This window comes from Centruroides sculpturatus, unplaced genomic scaffold (assembly GCF_000671375.1).
Source record: "Centruroides sculpturatus isolate CEXI.00-Female unplaced genomic scaffold, Cexi_2.0 scaffold430, whole genome shotgun sequence".
Taxonomy (NCBI): domain Eukaryota; kingdom Metazoa; phylum Arthropoda; class Arachnida; order Scorpiones; family Buthidae; genus Centruroides; species Centruroides sculpturatus.
The window spans coordinates 136,223-156,275 of record NW_019384725.1 but is presented as its reverse complement, the minus strand read 5'-3'; the positions used below and the strand labels follow the sequence as shown (position 1 = coordinate 156,275).

Genomic DNA, 20,053 nt, shown 5'->3' with positions numbered 1-20,053 from the left:
TACCATCGACAAGTCGCTATTACATCATTCTGAGTTTCGCATTGAAAGGTATAAACTGTAATTGTTTTGAAATTAAATTTTATTTTAGCAGTGTTTTGTTCATTTTTATAATAAGTAGCGAGTTTAAATTTTGCTGATTTCAAGTTGCAGTAATAAGCAGCCTATTTCTTTTAATTTCTGCAAACTTTTTTATGCGGTTTTAAGTTAATTTTAACTCGTTTTGGTTTTATGTGATTTTAGAAAATTACGGAACGTATCCCTACTTTTTCAAGGCAAGTAAAGTCTTTTTTTATGCAAATTTTTTATATGCGCTTTTCTGTAGAACGTATCCACCGCATAAAACGAGACCTTACAGTATTAATAACAGTCTTGTTTGTTAATTGGTCAGTTTAAATTCAGTGTAAATATTGGTTGCTTAGAAATGTAGTGATCTTTGTTAGATTAAGTGTATAATCCATTACATTCTTATAAAATGGAATATATTGATTTTTGACTGTTTGGCTACTGATCATGCCAAACATATACTACCCTGTTTAATTAAGAGAAGCAAATTGATGTTAATTTTATACATTTCATGCATTTAAAGTAGTGCAAACTGTAAATGTGATGGAAAGACAAAACAAAATGAACTCCCAATTTCAACTAGTAAGGAAAATAACACAAAATTATTTATTGTGACATCATCACAATGTCGGGCTGCAATTTTTAATCATATTTTTTAAATTTATGCTTTCCATTTCAAATTAGTAATGTCTTGCCCCTGTACGTCATACTTTTCCTGTTAGCAACATAGTCATGCCATCATATATCTAACTCCTTACAGGGAAAACTTTTTGAATTGAAATGATAGGATTTCCTGTTTGCATCAGAAGTTCATATACAGTTAATTGGGGCCTCCTGCCCCTAAGCTTTCCATTTCTGGTCTTGGATTTCATTTATCTAACTCCATTTTCAAGATTAAGGAAAGACAGACAGATGGACAACAATGGGAATTTATAGGTCTGTGGTTTTTTCAAATTGCAGTCCAAGAAGACTTACTGCCATCTGAGAAGTAGAGAAAAATGAGAGAAGCAAATGTTTCATAGTGAAAGAGTTGTGTCAGCCTCAACATTATCCACATAGTTGAAAAACATCAAAAAAATTAGAACTGCTGCAAAAGTCTGTCTTATAAGTAAATCACAGAAAGCAGGTTTGTAGAGCAAAGTATAAAGATGTCACTTTTTTTAGAGAATAGTTCTGTAAGAACAGAAGTAATGACATGCTGAGAGGGGAAAGCATATCAAATTAAACTTTAAAGTTTGGAATATCAAATTTCAAGTGCTCAAATGACTGGTTACAATGATTCGCACCAGTTTTCCACCATTCTCAATGCATTTTCAGTGGATCAGGATCAGTAAACATTTAGACAGTATAAGAGTGGCTGGAGACACTGAGACCAACCTCAAAGCATACGCTGAAAATAACATTTTTAATGCCAGTAAATCACAATTGTTCTGCAATAAAATAATATGAAGTGAGTCATGCCATGACAGAAAACAAAGTAAACAAAGAGTGATTGTATTTTTGCTGCAGTAATAATGAAAGTGAATAAACACCCCACTGGTTATAGATAAAACAAACAATCCCAAGATGCATGAAATTTGTTATACAGTCGACCCCCTGTAACACTGTTGATTATTCTGTTTTATATGAATTCCATGTTGTACGATTCACTTAGATTTTACAAATTCGTGAGCTGTTCACAGCCTGGCACATGTATTTGTAAAATCTAAGTGACTCATACAACATGGAATTCATATAAAACGGAATAATCAACAGTGTTATAGGGGGTTGACTGTATTTTGAGTTGTTTGTAAATTACCTTTATCTTGCAAGTAGAAAATAAATTGTCTGTTTCTGTGTGTGTGTGGATGACAGCAAAATATTTTAAGTGTTTTGAGATGCTTTAACAAGAACTGGGGTTCAAAATAGGAACATTTACTTTTGTTGGGTGGTATTTCTCCTCATAAAATTGACAGCTTGAATTTGCCAAATGTATTTGTTTGACAGAAGGAAGAGCACTTACAATTGCTATATCAAGGCAAAATTGTAGATTAAAAAAAAAATACAGCACAAATTGGCATGTATATTTGTTGGTACAAGAGATTTCATATATGTTTTCCAAAACTGTATTAAGTAATTTTATTTATATTGATTTTTAAGTAAAGATTATTGTAGCATTAATACTTGTAGAGACTGAAAGAGGATGGAACAACCAAACAACATATCTTGAACCTTGTGTGTAAAAAAATGGAAATAAAAGTGCTTTAGTTGCAATGAAATATTGGATTAAGGAAAACTATTTAATGTCATTTCAGAAAACAAGTTTTGTTTATTTATCAAGTTAGCAAGATGTTAAAAATACATTTCAGCAATTAGAGCTTATGGTATTAAAATTAATATTGTTATGTTTTTAACTGTAACAATCTATTCAAAACAAAATTTATAATAGAACATTTACAAATATAATTCAAAAATATTTTATTTGAAGAGCTAATGCTGAACTAAATTAGTTCAAAAACATTTTTTTTTCTAATACATACTGTGATAACTTAGCAGTTTATTTTTGAATTTTGAATATGGTACCAAGTTTCATATTACTTCTTTGACAATAACATATCCACAAGTTTCCAGACAAGATTCATATATTTTTTCATAGTTTAGTGCCACTGTCACACCGCCATTAAGATACTGCAAGAACTACGCAAGTGCAGATCTATAGAATTGAAAATATAATTGATTTTTAAATGACTAATAGAAATTGTTCATAACACCACTTATTTAGTAATTGTAAGGGATTTTATATATTAATTTATAAGGAGAGTATTTTTAATCTTTTTACACATGTTTAAATTTTTCTAATATAAAGAAATAAGTGTGCTAAATTCATATTGAAGAAGAATTTTTTAAAACTGATAAAAATTTAAAGTAAAAGTAAGAAATCTTAAATTCTACTTTTCTTCTAGAAGTTAATTGGCAAAATTGGCTTATAAATATATCCTGATAAACAATAACAGTGGATTTTTAGTAAAATTTTATTTCACTGTTTAATTCATAAAATAGTCCAAAATAGAGAAACTATTCTACTCTCAGCACCGGGGTGAAATCTACACTACACTATCTGGAACCTGTAACCGGTGCATGACGCATATATATTGTATACTGCTGTTGACAAACGTTTTTGAACAATCTCTTTGCTCTTCTTCAGGTCAACTGGAATTCCCTGAATGGAGTGTATTCTATTCTATTTGTTGAGATCAGTTGTCATTCCGATGAAGTGGGTTCTTTCAGACATGCGCAGTTGTGCAGTGGAGGGGGAAGTTGTGGGTTGGCATCCAACAGTGATTGCCAGGCCAGAGATAGAGTCAGCTCCTCTTTCTGGTTAACACATGTGGCTACCCGGCCGATGTTGTAGATAGCCGGGGCCTCTAGCCACCTGAGATGCTCCTGGTGGGGTGTGTTGACTATAACAATAGTTTTTTTGTGTAGCCACGTGCGTTAACCGGAAAGAGGAGCTGACTATCTCTGGCCTGGCAATCACTGTTGGATATCAACCTGCAACTTCCCCCTCCACCACACGACCACGCATGTCTGAAAGAACCCATTTCATTGGAATGACACGTAATCCCAACAAATAGAATATACTCCGTCCAGGGAATTCCAGTTGACCTGAAGAAGAGCAAAGAGATTGTTCGAAATCGTTCATCAACAGTGGTATACAATATATACATGTCACACACCGGTTACACATTCTGGATAGTGTAGTATATAGTCCAAAATATTCATAGAATTAAGTCTAATGCAAAATTTTTGGATTTTTGAATAGAAAATAAATTAGTTTCTTGTACAAACTTATATTTTCAGATGTATGGTCATTTTCACTAATCTATATATATAAAAATGGGGAATATCGCACTTCTGACAATTGCTGCAAGTGTGTGGGCTAGATTTGGAAAATCCGTGCTTCTCACATGTACAACTGTATGTGGCCAGCTCACACGTTGGAAACCTTCCGATTTATTCGTGTACGCACCAGATGGAAAAACAAAAAATATCATGTAGCCACAAGCACTCCAATAAATAAATAGAATTGAAATGACACTTTGAAATGTTTTTCTGATGAAAATGAATAATAATAATAAGTTTCAATAAAAATGATAAAATGTAAATTGAATTTTATTATAACAAGTTTGCTTGAATTTCATTTCTTCTGAGATTGCAGCAATGCGCGATGGGTAAGCTAGTTAGTACTATAAAATTGTGAAATAATGACATGAGAGAATGGCCATCTTTGGAATATCCAGCTATATTTGAATACCTTATTAAAAGTAAAGTCTATGATTACCAAGAAATGCTTAATTATAGGAGTCTTGACTCTTATAATTATTTTTCAAGTGGTAAACTAGATAAAATTTTAATTAATTAGTAAATTGTCACAAAACATTTATGTCCTTAAGACAAATGTACAGCCATCATAAATCCTATCTGCAAGTAATCATTCTGTACGGACTTGTATGTCTAATGATGGCAGTTATTTATCTAGCTGGATGTATAAGCATGGTTGGTTGGTTGGTTGGTTGGTTACCTATTCTCTTTTTACATTTTCATCACTGGTAACAAATGTAATTGGAACAGTTGAATACATGGACAATCTTGATGTATCATGTTTTCGTGTACATTGCATACAGCTTTAAACCACTTATAAAGTACTCTCTGCCTATTATGGCAGCTGACCACTGCACAATATCTACCTGATTTTATACTGGTTTTATAAGGCATGTTGCCAATGAAAAACTAAAAACTGCAAACCTACTCTAACAACTAGTAGTATCTTAATGGCTGTCAAGACATGCGCTCTCATGTGGCAGCATTCAAAAACACATTCTGAAAACTTATGGGTCCTGTACTGTATATATTTTGTTAAAGCAATCTGTTACATAATGAAAATTTTTCACGAAGATTGTCAAAATAAAGCTTTAATTCACATAAGTGTAATGTTGAAAACAAATATATTGATCACACTCTTCATAAAATATATAAAAATAAAATTAATATAGACAAAAGTACCTTTGATGTTTAAATTTCTTTTAGTATATAACACATTATCAATATAATTTTTGATGTTTTTTTTATTATGAATACATATTGCTTATACTAAATTTAAAGTATTGAAGATTAAAAGTAAGCTTTTAATAGTGAAGAAACTTTGTGATTAACATTTTATAAATTAACTTTACTAAAACAATAACTGTAATTTAAAAGCATATTTACTTAAAATTCTCTTGTAAATATTTTATGCAGGTGGATACAGATCAATTGCAAGAATTATCAATAGTAGATCAGCCTGAAATGGAAGAAGAAAAATGTGAAGGCGATGTATATAGTACTGAATGGAAACAGCAGAAAAAACATGTTTTTATTTTAAGTGAGGCAGGAAAACCTATTTATTCTAGGTTTGTTTGAAGAACTGGAGTATTTATTTAATATTTAAATATATCCTGGTGGGGTGTGTTGACTATAACAATAGTTTTTTTGTGTAGCCACGTGCGTTAACCGGAAAGAGGAGCTGACTATCTCTGGCCTGGCAATCACTGTTGGATATCAACCTGCAACTTCCCCCTCCACCACACGACCACGCATGTCTGAAAGAACCCATTTCATTGGAATGACACGTAATCCCAACAAATAGAATATACTCCGTCCAGGGAATTCCAGTTGACCTGAAGAAGAGCAAAGAGATTGTTCGAAATCGTTCATCAACAGTGGTATACAATATATACATGTCACACACCGGTTACACATTCTGGATAGTGTAGTATATAGTCCAAAATATTCATAGAATTAAGTCTAATGCAAAATTTTTGGATTTTTGAATAGAAAATAAATTAGTTTCTTGTACAAACTTATATTTTCAGATGTATGGTCATTTTCACTAATCTATATATATAAAAATGNTCCAATTGTATTTAAACATTGTAAAATAGTACTTAAAATTAGAATTGTTTTATATTTGGAAAAATATCAACGACCACAGTTATAAACTTGTTTATTGACATTTCTTTAATTTGCATGAAAGTATTCAGAAATAACTGTTTTGTAGGATGAAATCTGATAGAATGCTTAAGTGTTCAATACTAGCAGTTTGATTAAAAAAAATAATAGTTATAAAAAAGCATAATAAATATTTAAATCATTTCATTTATCACTCATTCCCATTTATATAATTGTACTTTCATATCTGAAATATCCATACAGTTAAAAATTATTATTGAATTTCATGTGATAATATCAAATACTATAAATTAGATATTAACAGTCTAAGTTTTATCATAATGAAAGGTTACTTTTTGTTAAATATTTCTCTTCATATATTTGTAAACAAATTTCAATTATTCTGCATTACAAACTATCATCATCATATTTCCTTGGGTCAAAGATGTTTTTTCTTGTCCAAAATAGATGCATCTTACACTTACAGTTCAGAACAACATCAAATAGTCATTGAAGTTAGATCATATACATTTTATAATGCACATTAAAGCATAAAGTTATTGTATATGCAGAAGAACATAGCAGTAGAGCTACTGAACATTATCTATCTTTAGGCATTTGTATTGTTTTTCTAAATTGTTATTTAACAAAACTTAAAAATTAATCATTAAAATTTTCTTCTAAAAAGCATTCTTAAAATTCAATTTAAAGTTTTTGATGCATATTAGAATCAAAAAAATATATGTAAAAATGTCTTATTTTGCAAACTACATTAGGATATTTCATAGTTAAATCTCCAATATTTTCTCTGTCTGTCTTACTTCATCTAATAGAAAAACGTAATTAAAAAAATCATTAAATTTACAGCACAATAAATATATTAATAATCAGTATAATGCATTAAATGTACTGTACAGGTACATACAATGCTTTTATCACAAGAAATAATGCTGTTAAAAAATAAACATTTTCTGTATTATTTTATGAAATTAATATTTTTTATTTTCAATTTTTATTTTTAGACATGGAAATGAAGACAAATTAGTTACTATGATGGGTGTCATGCAAGCATTAGTTTCTTTTGTTCAAGAAAGTGGTGATATAATTAGGTCCTTTCATGCTGGAGAACATAAATTTGTTTTTCTAAATAAATCACCTTTAATTCTTGTTTGTGTGGCAAATACTAAAGCATCAGTTCCACAATTACAAAATCAATTAATATATATTTATAATCAAATTTTGTCAGTGCTTACTCATAGCCAGTTACATCGTATATTTGAACAAAGACATAATTATGACTTACGGCGATTACTTGGAGGAGCAGAGAAAATGCTGGATAATTTGATTGATATAATGGACCAAGATCCGAGTTTTCTTTTAACTGCTGTACGATCTTTGCCTTTAGATAATTCAGTCAGAGAACAAATAGGACAAACATTGTCACATTATTGTGGAAAAATTAAGGTACTTACTTTTTCTGAATCTATATGTATTATTAAATTTTAATTATAATAATAAATAATTATTGTAAAGTATTTTCCTGTATTAATTTAAAATAAATTAAATATTTGTAAAAAATTTAACTTATTTAACCTAAGTTTTTATTATTGGCATGCAGTATTATTTTTTAAAAATCTCAGTATGTTTTCTGTATTTTGATACCTATGAATATCAACCCTTTTTCATCCAATTTATTAATGACAACAATAGATGTGATGATGTTATTTTATAACAAAATATTACTAATGTATAAATCTGCTTGTTTTGCTTTTAATTTCACAATTTAGAAATTTTTCAATATGTAAGCAAAAATCACAATAATGACACCATTATTTTCAAACAAAATATATGTGTAATTATACTTTAACTTTCTCTGGAGAAGATTTATATACTTATCAACCTGTTGTTGATGATTTAGTTTAAATGCTATTGACATTGCAGACTAATTTATTATCCAAAATTTAGTAACTAATATGATTTTCAAAATTCTCTTTTTCATAAGTTAGAAAGGAAACAATTTTTTAAAGTAGAACTGCATTACAAACAAAATACTTTAAGAGGTAAAGGATTGAAATATTTTTGCTTTGAAAAATATTTCAATTCATTTTTGTATCAGTTTTGAAAATATTGACTTTTATTAAAAATTTTCTTTCAAATAACTTTGTGATAATTCATTAAATTAGATACTGTATTTCCCCTTTTTTTTTAAATATACACCTAATTCTGTTTTTACATGATAGATTGGTTCCCAGAAATTGTGTAAAAAAATATATTGTATGTATGGAAAATTAAAAGATTGGTTACAGATCTAAGAAATCAATGAAAATAATGAAATAAACCATATGAAAACTCTTGTTAGAATTTTTTTTTTCATGTTATCAAATTTTATTTCATATACTTTCTATAATTCATTCTTATTTATGTGCAAACATAAATTTCATTTGAAAAACCAAAAAAAAATTATAAGAATTAATGAACATATAAAAATTGGACAGGATATGTAATGTGAGCTATATATATAACATTTTATTCACTGTCACTTTCTGACAATAAATGCATACATTTGTGCTTGATTGCAATACCCCTTCTATCACTAAAAGTGCTTTGGTTATCGTGCTCTTTGTCCACAGGTGAAGTTCTTTCTGTAAACTGCTGAATAATGTTAACAGTAATGTCCTGTGATGCTGATGTTACAATGGTTGTATGAATGAATTCAGTTATTGATGGCTGGGTTCATATTGTGGCTAGGCCTTAATGTAACTTTCTAAAAGACAACATTAACAATTTCAGACCACGTTGAAACTTTGAAGCTCATTCCTCATTAGGATCATACTTGACAAATTTTTTAAAAATGTTAAATCAAAATTGTTTAAAAAAAGTTTGTGTAAAAATACAATTAGGTGTAATAAAATATAATACAATGCTACTATTTATAATAATAAAGTATCTATTACACACAATAATTTTAATGCATCTTTAAAAGTAAGTTAATTTTTTTATTTTTTGTTTCTAGAATGTTGTTTTTGCTATACTGATAGCAGATAATCAGTTAGTAACATTAGTAAGAATGAAAAAATATTCCTTACATCCTGCTGATCTACATTTAATTATGAATTTAGTAAAATCTTCTGAATCTTTGAAAACTGCTGAATCTTGGATTCCAATCTGCTTACCAAAATTTGATGCAAGGTGAAAATATATTATTTTTGTAATAAATAAAGTAGAATTATAAGAATTATTTTTACTCATTAAATATTATATTTATAAACATAAATAAAAAGTAAAATTAAATTAAAAAATATATTCACTTTCAATTTTAGTGGATTTCTTCATGCTCACATATCATATTTGGATGATAGTTGTCCAGCTTGTCTTTTATTATTAACTGTTGATAAAGAACTGTTTTATAGCCTTCAGGAATGCCGCCGCAAGATTGTTGAAGTAAGTTTAATGTTTGAATTTTAATAATTTATTTTATATAAAATATTCATAGACAAATTTTTTTATACAGAGGTTAAAAAAACATCATTGTTTAGAAGTAATAAATAAATCACTTAAAGATTTTGGATATTCTGTCAGTGAAGTGGGAATACCAGAACTGAGGCATTTTCTTTATAAATCCAGATCTACTGCCCAGTTCACAAGTCCCCGTATTAAAGCTCCATACACAACACCAGAAGATTGGACGTCCCTCTATGGATTATATCAATACCTTCATCATAGAATGTATAATCCCTCTAGACCGTTAAAAACGTTATTTTATTCTGGAAGTAAAGAAACTATGATGGGATGGGTAAATTTTTCTTTATCCATTGATAGTTGAATGATTATTTAGATTAATTTTTTCTTAAAGTATTCAAATTAAAGGACAAGAAATAAATTATACTTACAAATAAAATTATTTGAAATAAAAATATTAAAATAATGTTAATTAACATTTATCAAATTGAAAAGTTTTAAAACTCTTATCTCCTTGATTCTAAGACCTACCTTTTTATCTGTCCAAGAGAGTGATGGATCTTGCACATACAGTCCAAAATAACAATCAATTGTTATGAGCAGACCATATGCTACATTATGTAACAATAGTAAACATTTTGGCTGTAATGATTAATCAAATCATTATAGCCAAAATGTAAATTAATTTCAGTATCTCAACTTTTATCAACAAAGCTTAAATTAAATATTTAACTTCATTTCATGCTGCATTCTGAATGTTATTATGGGGCATGTACAAAAGAGCATAAAAATAGAGCTGTTGGACATTACCTATTTTATGGCATTTGGATTGTTTTCATAACTTGATATTTAACAAAACTTAATAAAATTATGTTTTTTTAGAGGGAAACATTTTAAAATAATGTGTCTTAGAATTGAGGAAGTATGGAACTAAAATTGTTATATTTAGTCATTATAAATCTTATTAATCAGAATGCTAATTTTAAAGTAATTCTTTATATTCAAATTTCAGAAGGAATTGAAGAAAAGAATATATGTATAGTTAGTATATATTTAAGGCCATTTTGAGAAGTTTAGCCTCCTACATTATGATTTCAATATGCTAGATGCTCACATTAACTGAATGTCTACTAAAACTTGCAATGTCCTAAGCTTTGTAAAAAGGAATATTTGCAATTCTTCACAATGACATACTAGGCTTCACAGAAGTTTACAACGTGGGATGCATTGCAATGTCTCAAATTTTATAGGATTTTACCATACCCACAGTACAGCCTGGATCTCATACCTTGAAACTTTTTCCTTTTTCTGAAGCTTAAAGAGCACCTGAAGGGATAGTGTTATACACCAATAATGCAGAGGTGCAAGCATATGTACATTGCTGATGTCAAGAGAAGTTGAATTTCTTTGCATGTGCGTATGTGTGTGTGTATTTGGGGTTGGTGACTATGTGGAAAAATAATTACAACTCTGGTCCAAAACTCACAATTAATGTATCTTGCATATTATTGAAATTATCATATAGGAGACAAAACTTTTCAAATGGCCTTGTATTTTCAATTGTATTTCTAATATAAAAGTGTTGCATATACAGTAGAGCATCGATTATCCGACTCAATTGGGGACTAGGGTTGGTCGGATAACCGAAAAGAATGAAAAAAAATACATTATTAGTATAGTATAACAGTATACCCCATGTAATTAGTATATTGCTATTAACCAACTTTGCATTGAATTTTCATCAATGTTAAGCCTAACAAATTTTTTTTAAAATAATAATCGTTGCTATTCTATCATTAAAAATTATTTCTAAATTATTTTAGTGCTCACAAAACAAACAACTACTCATATTATAATTAGAAAATTAAGTCTCGTTTAAATACAGTACTGGCCTCCCTCTATGGTCGAGTCAATGTTGCCAGCTAAAACACGCAAAAATTTAACAAAAATAATATTAAAGTAGCCAAGACATAGCCAAATATTGTAGCGCCACATCACTAGCAGACATTTGAAATTTGCCGACTAGAACGGTCGGTTAACCGATGTGACAGTTAATCAGGGGTCGGATAATTGATGCTCTATTGTATATAATTTGTATTGAAAAAGATTAAGTTAAACAAATATTGTTTTTTTTTTATCTTGATTTTGATTGACACACAACTTCAAACTTCTTTCTGCTATTTTGTTTCTTGCCATGTATAGTTTAGAACATATATACCAAATATCTTAAATAACAGATTAAAGATAATTACAATTTGTGATTACTCAGGATGTATTTTCTTCATAATTTGAAGTTTAGACTATGTACAAAAAGTCAAAAATAACTTTTGAGTCCATCTTCATCCCTTATACACTACCACAGAAGTAACAGTCTTAAAAAATGCTTTGAAGAAATCTTCTTATACACAGGTAAAAATTGGTAAAAATTTCACAAAGTTAAAAAAGATCAAGTGTCAGCCTTTCATTTTAGGTTTCTGACACTTTTACAATTAAAAACCACAAAGAAATTTGGGATGAAGATTAAGATAAGGGATGAAGATGGACTCAAAAGTTATTTTTGACTTTTTGTACATAGTCTAAACTTCAAATTATGAAGAAAATACATCTTGAGTAATCACAAATTGTAACTATATGCAAATAATGTTAGATACTCGTTACTACCACTAGAGGGCTAGAAGCAGTTTAAAAAGCTGGATAAAAATGATTGTGTGAAGAATTTCTTTGTGGTTTTTAATTGTAAAAGTGTCAGAAACCTAAAATGAAAGGCTGACACTTGATCTTTTTTAACTTTGTGAAATTTTTACCAATTTTTACCTGTGTATAAGAAGATTTCTTCAAAGCATTTTTTAAGACTGTTACTTCTGTGGTAGTGTATAAGGGATGAAGATGGACTCAAAAGTTATTTTTGACTTTTTGTACATAGTCTAAACTTCAAATTATGAAGATTAAAGATAAATCATAATTGTGTACTACATTGAATTTGAACTGCAATAGCTTGAAAAATAATAATTTAAAGCCACATTTAATTTCATTTAACAATTTATTGCTAGTGTTCTCACTTAGCTGTAGAGAATAATGATTAAAAATATTAACACTATTTGATTATTTTCTGTTCTCTCAATTAGTTGTATGTTCTTTGGAACTTAGCCTAAAGTTGCTATTGAGAACAAATCATACAGGAACACTGTTTTTGATGGAAAAAGTAGATTTATTTTTTAATTTACATCTACTTTTTCCATCAAAAAGAGTGTTCCTGTATGATTTGTTCTCAATAGCAACTTTAGGCTAAGTTCCAAAGAACATACCAAAATATTAACATTTTCAAGCATAATATTAAGTGTTTATAACACAAATTGTATTTGAGATAATTACAGTTGACTTTTCTGAAGGGCTTTTATCAATATTTTGAGTTATATATATAAATTTGATAATTATAAATTTCAATCATTAAAACTCTGATAACTGACAATGATGATACAGTAGAGTCCTGCTAGTCTGAACACCACTAATCCAAAGATATTTTGGTTGGCTGAGAGGAAATTTTTTAGCTCGCAAAATATACATCTTTTTTTATTTTCCAGTTAAATTTAAATGGCATTAATGGTACTAAAACATTTAAAATTCCACAAAAAATTGTATTTTATTGTAATACTGTACAAAATTAATAAATCAGTGTTTGACATGGCCTATTAAAACAGGAAATCTATACAGTACTTAGACACAAAAATAGGAACAAAATAATGAAGTCTGTTAGTTTCTTTTGATGTAACGATGAAAGTCAGCTAGAAGATGATATGTTTCACCACTGCCTTGTAAACATGCAGTCTGTGGGTGAAGTGCTGGGATGTTGTTCAAAGTAGCGTAAAGCGAGGTCAAAGGCTGCAGCCTCATCTGTGTGTGACACAAGTTGGTCCACAGTACCACCAGGCTTGTCATCATTCTGCTTGGAGTCTTCTTGGGTGACAGCTGTCATGATGTCCTCATCCGACAGGTTTCAATAACCTATTCCATCCACTTCCATCGATTCGTTAATTAATGTTAGATTCTATTGCTTCCTTACACCTGGGAATTTTCTGTACTAGCTGAATTAATTGCTCTCTTTCATTGTTTTCGTCAGAACCATAATTTCTTCCATGATTTTTTATGAACTGTTCAGTTACACCCTCTCACAACTCAGCAACCCAATACACATCATCTTTTATGTTCACTTGTTTAATTTTCTCATGTAAGGAAAGTGAATTGGAGTTATCTTCTAACAAGAACATAAGATATTTCCTTCTGTATGCTAGCTTAATAAACTGTAATACCTCCTGGTCCATGGGCTGTAATAACTGTGTTACATTAGGCGATGAGAAAGCTGCCTTTATATATCTCCTAATGTCATCTCAGAAACTTCTGGGTGGGATGGTGTATTGTCTGTGAGGAGAATGGCACAAGGTGTAGATCATTTTCATTGCTGAAATGTTTCACTGCTGGGACAAATTGATTATGAAGCCACTCAATGAAAAGCTGTCTGTTCATCCAAGCTTTTTTTTTTTTTGTAATGAACTGGAAGATTGTTAATGTCATCAAAGGTAGCTTTTGATTTCCTGAAGTATTACTACAAGCCATCAACATCACTTGCTCCTTATTCATTTTAAACCTGGGGCATGCATTTCTTCTACAAATGCTAGACTTTTTGTGGGTAAAGCCTTAAAATTTAAACCTGTCTCATCAGCATTATATATCTGCTGAGGTGAATAATGTGATACCAAATCAGTGAACTCACCCAAATATTCCTCTACTGCAGCATGATCAGCTGATAATTGCTCCCTGGTGATCATTAGCTGGCAAATCCCGTAGCACTTCTTCCAGCAATCAAACCAACCAGTACTTGCACTAAATGATTCATTAGTTTGTTGAGATGGCCTTTTCTCTAACAAGAGGTCCACTTAGGGGTGTTTCCCTTTCTCTTTCTTGAGTGAACCACATGAATAGGGCTTCATCAAGCTTGTCAAACATTGAGGGCTTTGCTGTTTGTTGATTTTCAACTGATTTTTCTGAAATAGAGGCAAAAAACTGCTCGATCTTTGTACGGTTTTTTTCCCAGTCAGTTATTGTGGCCTTGCTCACTCCAAACTCTACTGCCAATTTTGTTGCACTTTCACTCTTGTCCAGCCTTTTCAAAACTTATCTTTTAATGTACATGTTGTGTTTCTGTTTCGTGGCCATTGTAGCAGCAGACTAAAGTATTGGGTTGATGAAAAAGTTCCTCCTGTTTTTAGCACATGGTTTTGCATCGCAACATTGAAGTATTATTTCCTTCACATGTGTAAAATTTTTATGTTTGACAAAAGGGATTTCAGCTTGTACTTGAGAAAAAAGTTGTTACTTAGTTGTGTTAAAAATTTTATTAAGTATTAAAAATGGCGGAAAATAAGGAGCATTTTTGACATATGCTTTTTTATTTCTGAAAAGTCAAGAATGCTTTGCAGAGGCAAAAGAAGATGTATGTTCTGTGTATGATGAAGGAGCCATTGATGATTCCATGTGCCATAAGTGGTTCAGAAAGTTTCATGAAAACAATTTTAATCTTAGCGATGCACCATGTTCTGGATGACCAGCCAAGGCTGATGACAATGAAATATTGGCACTAATTGAAAGTGATCGACATAAAACAGCTCAAGATCAGAGAAATTCTTGGAATCAACCAGTCAACAGTGTCAAGGCAATTACGTTAACTTGGAATGGTTAGCAAGGCCAATGTATGGGTGCTGCATGAGTTAATGGAGAAAAATTTGATAAACTGAATTTCTGCTTGTAATTCTCTATTAAAGCACAATGAAATCGATCCATTTTTAAAGCAGATGGTTACAGGTGATGAAAAATGGATTGTGTATAATAATGTTAAGCATAAAAGATCATGGTGTAAGCATGGAGATGCCTCTTCAACCAGTGCAAAAGCCAGTTTACATCTGAAGAAGGTTATTCTAAGCATTTGATGGGATTGGAAGGAATCATTTATTATGAGCTGTTACCTGAAAATCAGACCATTAATTCAGAGAAATACTGTTCACAACTAAGTGAATTAAAGTGAGCAATTGAGCAGAAGCAACCTGTTCCATCAAGACAACACTAGATCACATGTGTCTTTGGCCACCTGACAAAAACTTTTACAATTTGATTCATATGTTTTGGTCCATCCACCATACTCTCCTGACCTTGCACCTTCCGACTACCATTTATTTAGATCACGGGTTCCCAATCTATTTGTGGCACATTTGAGATTACAAAAAATAGTGGCGGGGGCAAATTGGATTTAAAAAGAAAAAAATTAAATAGTATGTCCTTTATTATAACATGCATTTTGTNATATATATATAACTAATATATATTAGTATAATAATTTAGTAAATAATATATACTATAACATATATTTATTATAAAAGCTGAATTAGTGCAATCTTTGACACTGCAATTCATTTGCTAATTTTTCACAGTTGGGAGTGTAAGATGGTAATCCCAATTGTAAACAATCTTCAAACTTGGCATTAGCAGGGCTTAAAGCAGTCATGGCAGTGAAAAAGAGTGAAAAAAGAGCATTCACGCTGAAAAAAGCTAATAGTGTTAAAGTGAACTAAAAGAGGCATTATTAAAAACACACACACACATCTTGTATCAATAACATTGCATATGTTTTTAGATTGATTTTTAATTGGACTGAAAAAATTAAATATGAAAATAGTTAGGCTGAGTTTATACTCAAGAAAAGTGACCAGTAAGACTGCATTAAGTCAGAATGGGCCTGCATTTAAGTTTTCATGTGCCCTGTACGAGGAGTTCCTACCATTATGTTACTCTTCCATTTCCTTTGCCATATAACTACCAGACTGTGTCTCCATATAATGTCAAATTTCAAATGCCATTTATTTCAAGGTACATTTTTTGATTTCTTGTTAAAAAAAAAATTTGAAATTAAAGATGATTTTCTTTTGTTTAAGTCATGCTGTAGTTTCTGCACTTCTCGTTTTCTCCTCTTCATCACACTGAATTTTCTTCACACCAGAGTAAGCAATTCACTATAAAGTTTATGTATTAAAGGATCATTACACTAAAAATGCCCAGTAAACTTTGTGAATAGTTCAGCACTAGATATTTCCAAATAGAATTCAGCTTTGATGACTTTGAGATAATCTTATATGAAACACTGTTCATTAAGCTGGAATTCTTGAGGAATGTGCTTTAGGAAGTATATGAGTCCTTCCCATTGTTCGATCAGTCGTTTTGCTGCAGGACCAAACATCAGTCATCTAATTGATGAATACTTCATAAATTTGTTGCATGGCAATTAAGTTTCTCTTGAATTTCTGTGTATTCATCCCTCCTAGAGGGCCACCCATCAAAAAAGCTATGATGAGATCACTACCATCTCCACCCAACTCTTTCAGGTCTTTCAAAAAGGCATTGTGGATTGTATGAATGCTGCAAGTCCCTATGTTGATGAGGCCTTTTTTGCGAGTTGTCAGAAATTCCTCATTTATGAGATGCAATACTTTTTTTGTATACGTTTGGTCCATTGCATCAAATCATCAGTAATTTATCAAAAGGTAGATATGCATCTTCAATTGCTAGTATTATTTTTGATTTAATTGTTTCGGCATCTGCATGCCCAGTAAATGAGGTCTGGAGATGTCTGCAGACAACTTCCTGTTGTTCCTCTGACCAGTATCTAATCAGTATTTGCAGTTATTTTCTGTCTTCTACATTGCATGTCTCATCATAAGAAATGCTATAATAAGACCATTGTGCATCATCTACCATTTGATCAAAGAAATATGGGGGCCAAAGCTTCAGTGATTAAGATTCTCATTTTTTGATGTGACAACGAGAATTCTTTTGGAAGATTGTCTCCTTTATATCATGACACAATACAAACGAATAATTGCTGACTGTCATTTTCATATTCCATATAAGCTCTGCAATGTAAGCACCATCTTTTGCACTACAAAGTTGAAGCACTAGTTGTTACAAATATTGGTATTCTGAACTGGCACTTGAGTCTACAACATTGCTCACACTAGCAACACTTTTAGCACTAATACTTTGACATCTGAGGGGCAATCATCAATCTTAACTGCTTGGGACCAAAGGCTTCATTGCATTTATTTATATATTTCTTGCAGCTTGAATGTTGGAGGATTGCAGTATGGAGGTGTGCTGGTTGCTATTTTGCTCCTGAACGCATTTACAAAAACAAATAAATAAATTCCACATGGGAAGCTAAAAAAGCAAGTTTGCCTCAGAAAAAGCTAAAAAAAAGAGTCACTTTAAGCCCTGCATTAGTAAGTTGAGATCTGATTTTTGATTTTATAATATTTATGGTGGATAGTAAAGATTCACACTAATATGTGGAACCAAAACAGGATTTAATTTCGAAGGTTCCTTTTTTTTCAAAAGATTATACTTACAATCAACTAAATTCAAAGTTTTCATCTGTATCGTTAGATTTTAATATAATGTCATTTTGAAAGTCGAAAATAAAATCTCTTTTTCAATTTTCATCGTTTCTTCTTGAAGAAGTTCTTCTATAGATTTATCAGTTTCAGTAATGTCTACTTGTGTAGTAAGTGGATTTACAAAAAAATGTAGCCACGGGGTTTGATAATGATAAATTGCTGGAATCTACTTTCAAAAGTTTTTAAGATGAGTAATAAATAATGTTAGGTCAAAATTATTTTCAACAATCACATTTTTTGACAGATTATTTATCCAAATCTGTAGTTTGGCTTTGAATGCTTTAATAGAGCTAATCATTTCAGCTAGATGTTAATTTTTTCCCTGGAGATTCAGGTTTAAACTGTTCAATTTTTCACATATGTCAGTTAAAAAAGACTTCCTTGAAAGAGTTGAATAATCACCTGGATCAGTTTTTTAGCCAGAAATCTCAGAACTTCTATGAGCACGGGCTTAGGCAGCTACCAGAGAGATGGAGAAAGATCATCGAACAGAATGGCATATACTGTACTATATTGATTAAATGTAATTTTTAGTAAATAAAGTTTTTCTTTGATTTAAAAAAAAACGGGATGAACTTTTGCATTATTTCAATAAAATAATGTGGCGCGAAGAGTAGATTCAACATCCACAATTAAGCATGCTAACTCACAAAGTAGCATCAGTCAACTGATTGGAATCCTAGACTTTGTATTAAAAACAACATTTTTTTCACAGTTAAAATAATTTTATGGTAAACAATGAAGGCAGGTTGCCATTTCAAAATTACAAAACTTGTTTCTGTTAACTCTTTGTGCCCTCTATTGAGTACAAGTCAGATGAAATAAAGGGTGGGGTACTGACATCATTGATGGCATTGGATATATATAAACCAAATCTGTTTTACTGCTTGCTTGCTTCTGCATTATTTATTTCAGTTATTCGGATAATCTGAACAGGGCTCTGTCCCAATTAGTTCAGACTAGCAGGACTTGATAAAATAAAAATTTTTACTACCATAACTTTCCTGAAAATAGAAGCAAGCTTACTATCAATTCCAAACTTTAACATTATTGTTTTGTTAAAAATATTGAGAAATAATTTAAACATATTTTATCTATTACTTGTAGAATAAATATTATATAATTTATTACTTATTAATTATATAATTCAATTTATTTTGAAGTAGACATTAACTTTTGTTTTTTATCATCAAAAATAAATACCAAATAAGATACACATATATAATTATTCTAATGATACATCTAAAAACCACAAACATTATTAAATTAATAAGATGTTAAATTCTTTGAATTTTCATTGTAGCATATGCAAGGATTTGAACTTTATGCTACATTTGAACCACTAGTCACCAAATTTGATGCTTCCACAGCTATGAAAGAAGTTGTGCATTGGATTAAACGAGAGGAAACTCGACTTTTTGTAATGGATGCTCCAACAATGTGAAACCAAAGAGCTTAGATAAAAGTGCACGGTAGAATATTTATATAAATATCATTCCTTGATACATAAAAATGTTTTATGTATGCCTGTTATCTGTACAGTTTTTGATTTATGTATAAAGTTTATTGAATTGTATAATGGAATTGTTATTAAAATTATGTAAAATATTAATAAAATCAATTAGAATGCTAAACTTTACTTAAATTATAAATTTGTTTGTACATTATTTTCAAATCTTTCTTTTTCAAAAAAACTTCCAAATTCTTAAAATTATTTTAGCAAAAGAAAATCAAATTTCTTTTGCAAAAATTTTGCATTTGAATTTATTTTCACAAAATTGAGAATTAACAATTGAATATAAGAATTATTTTTTAAAAATATTAATTGAAAAGCAATATTTGCAAACATGTATAATATCATACTTTTGTTTTATATTCAAGCAATGAAATTTACTTTACCAGTATTTGTAAACCATAAAATAGATAACATATCAACAGTCTAAGGAAAAAGTATTATGAAATTTATACTACTATGACCAGTGTATTATGTGCTTTATAAAAACATAAAAGTTTGTCAAATTATGTGAAAGTCTAGAATTATATAATATAAATTTAATGTAACAAACAGT

The 20,053-nt window shown here is 30.1% G+C and overlaps 1 protein-coding gene across 1 annotated transcript in view; it reads left to right on the top strand.

Moving 5' to 3' along the window:
• The window catches only part of LOC111628107 (vacuolar fusion protein MON1 homolog A-like), a 34,172-nt gene extending 14,564 nt beyond the window's left edge, over window positions 1-19,608 (top strand). The window contains exons 2-7 of the mRNA XM_023371829.1: window positions 5,341-5,492; window positions 7,053-7,494; window positions 9,044-9,219; window positions 9,351-9,471; window positions 9,542-9,823; window positions 19,288-19,608. Coding sequence (XP_023227597.1) covers window positions 5,341-5,492; window positions 7,053-7,494; window positions 9,044-9,219; window positions 9,351-9,471; window positions 9,542-9,823; window positions 19,288-19,428 — 1,314 coding nt within the window. The 3' untranslated portion in view covers window positions 19,429-19,608. The remainder of the gene's footprint in view (window positions 1-5,340; window positions 5,493-7,052; window positions 7,495-9,043; window positions 9,220-9,350; window positions 9,472-9,541; window positions 9,824-19,287) is intronic.
• The last annotated feature ends 445 nt before the right edge of the window (window positions 19,609-20,053 follow it).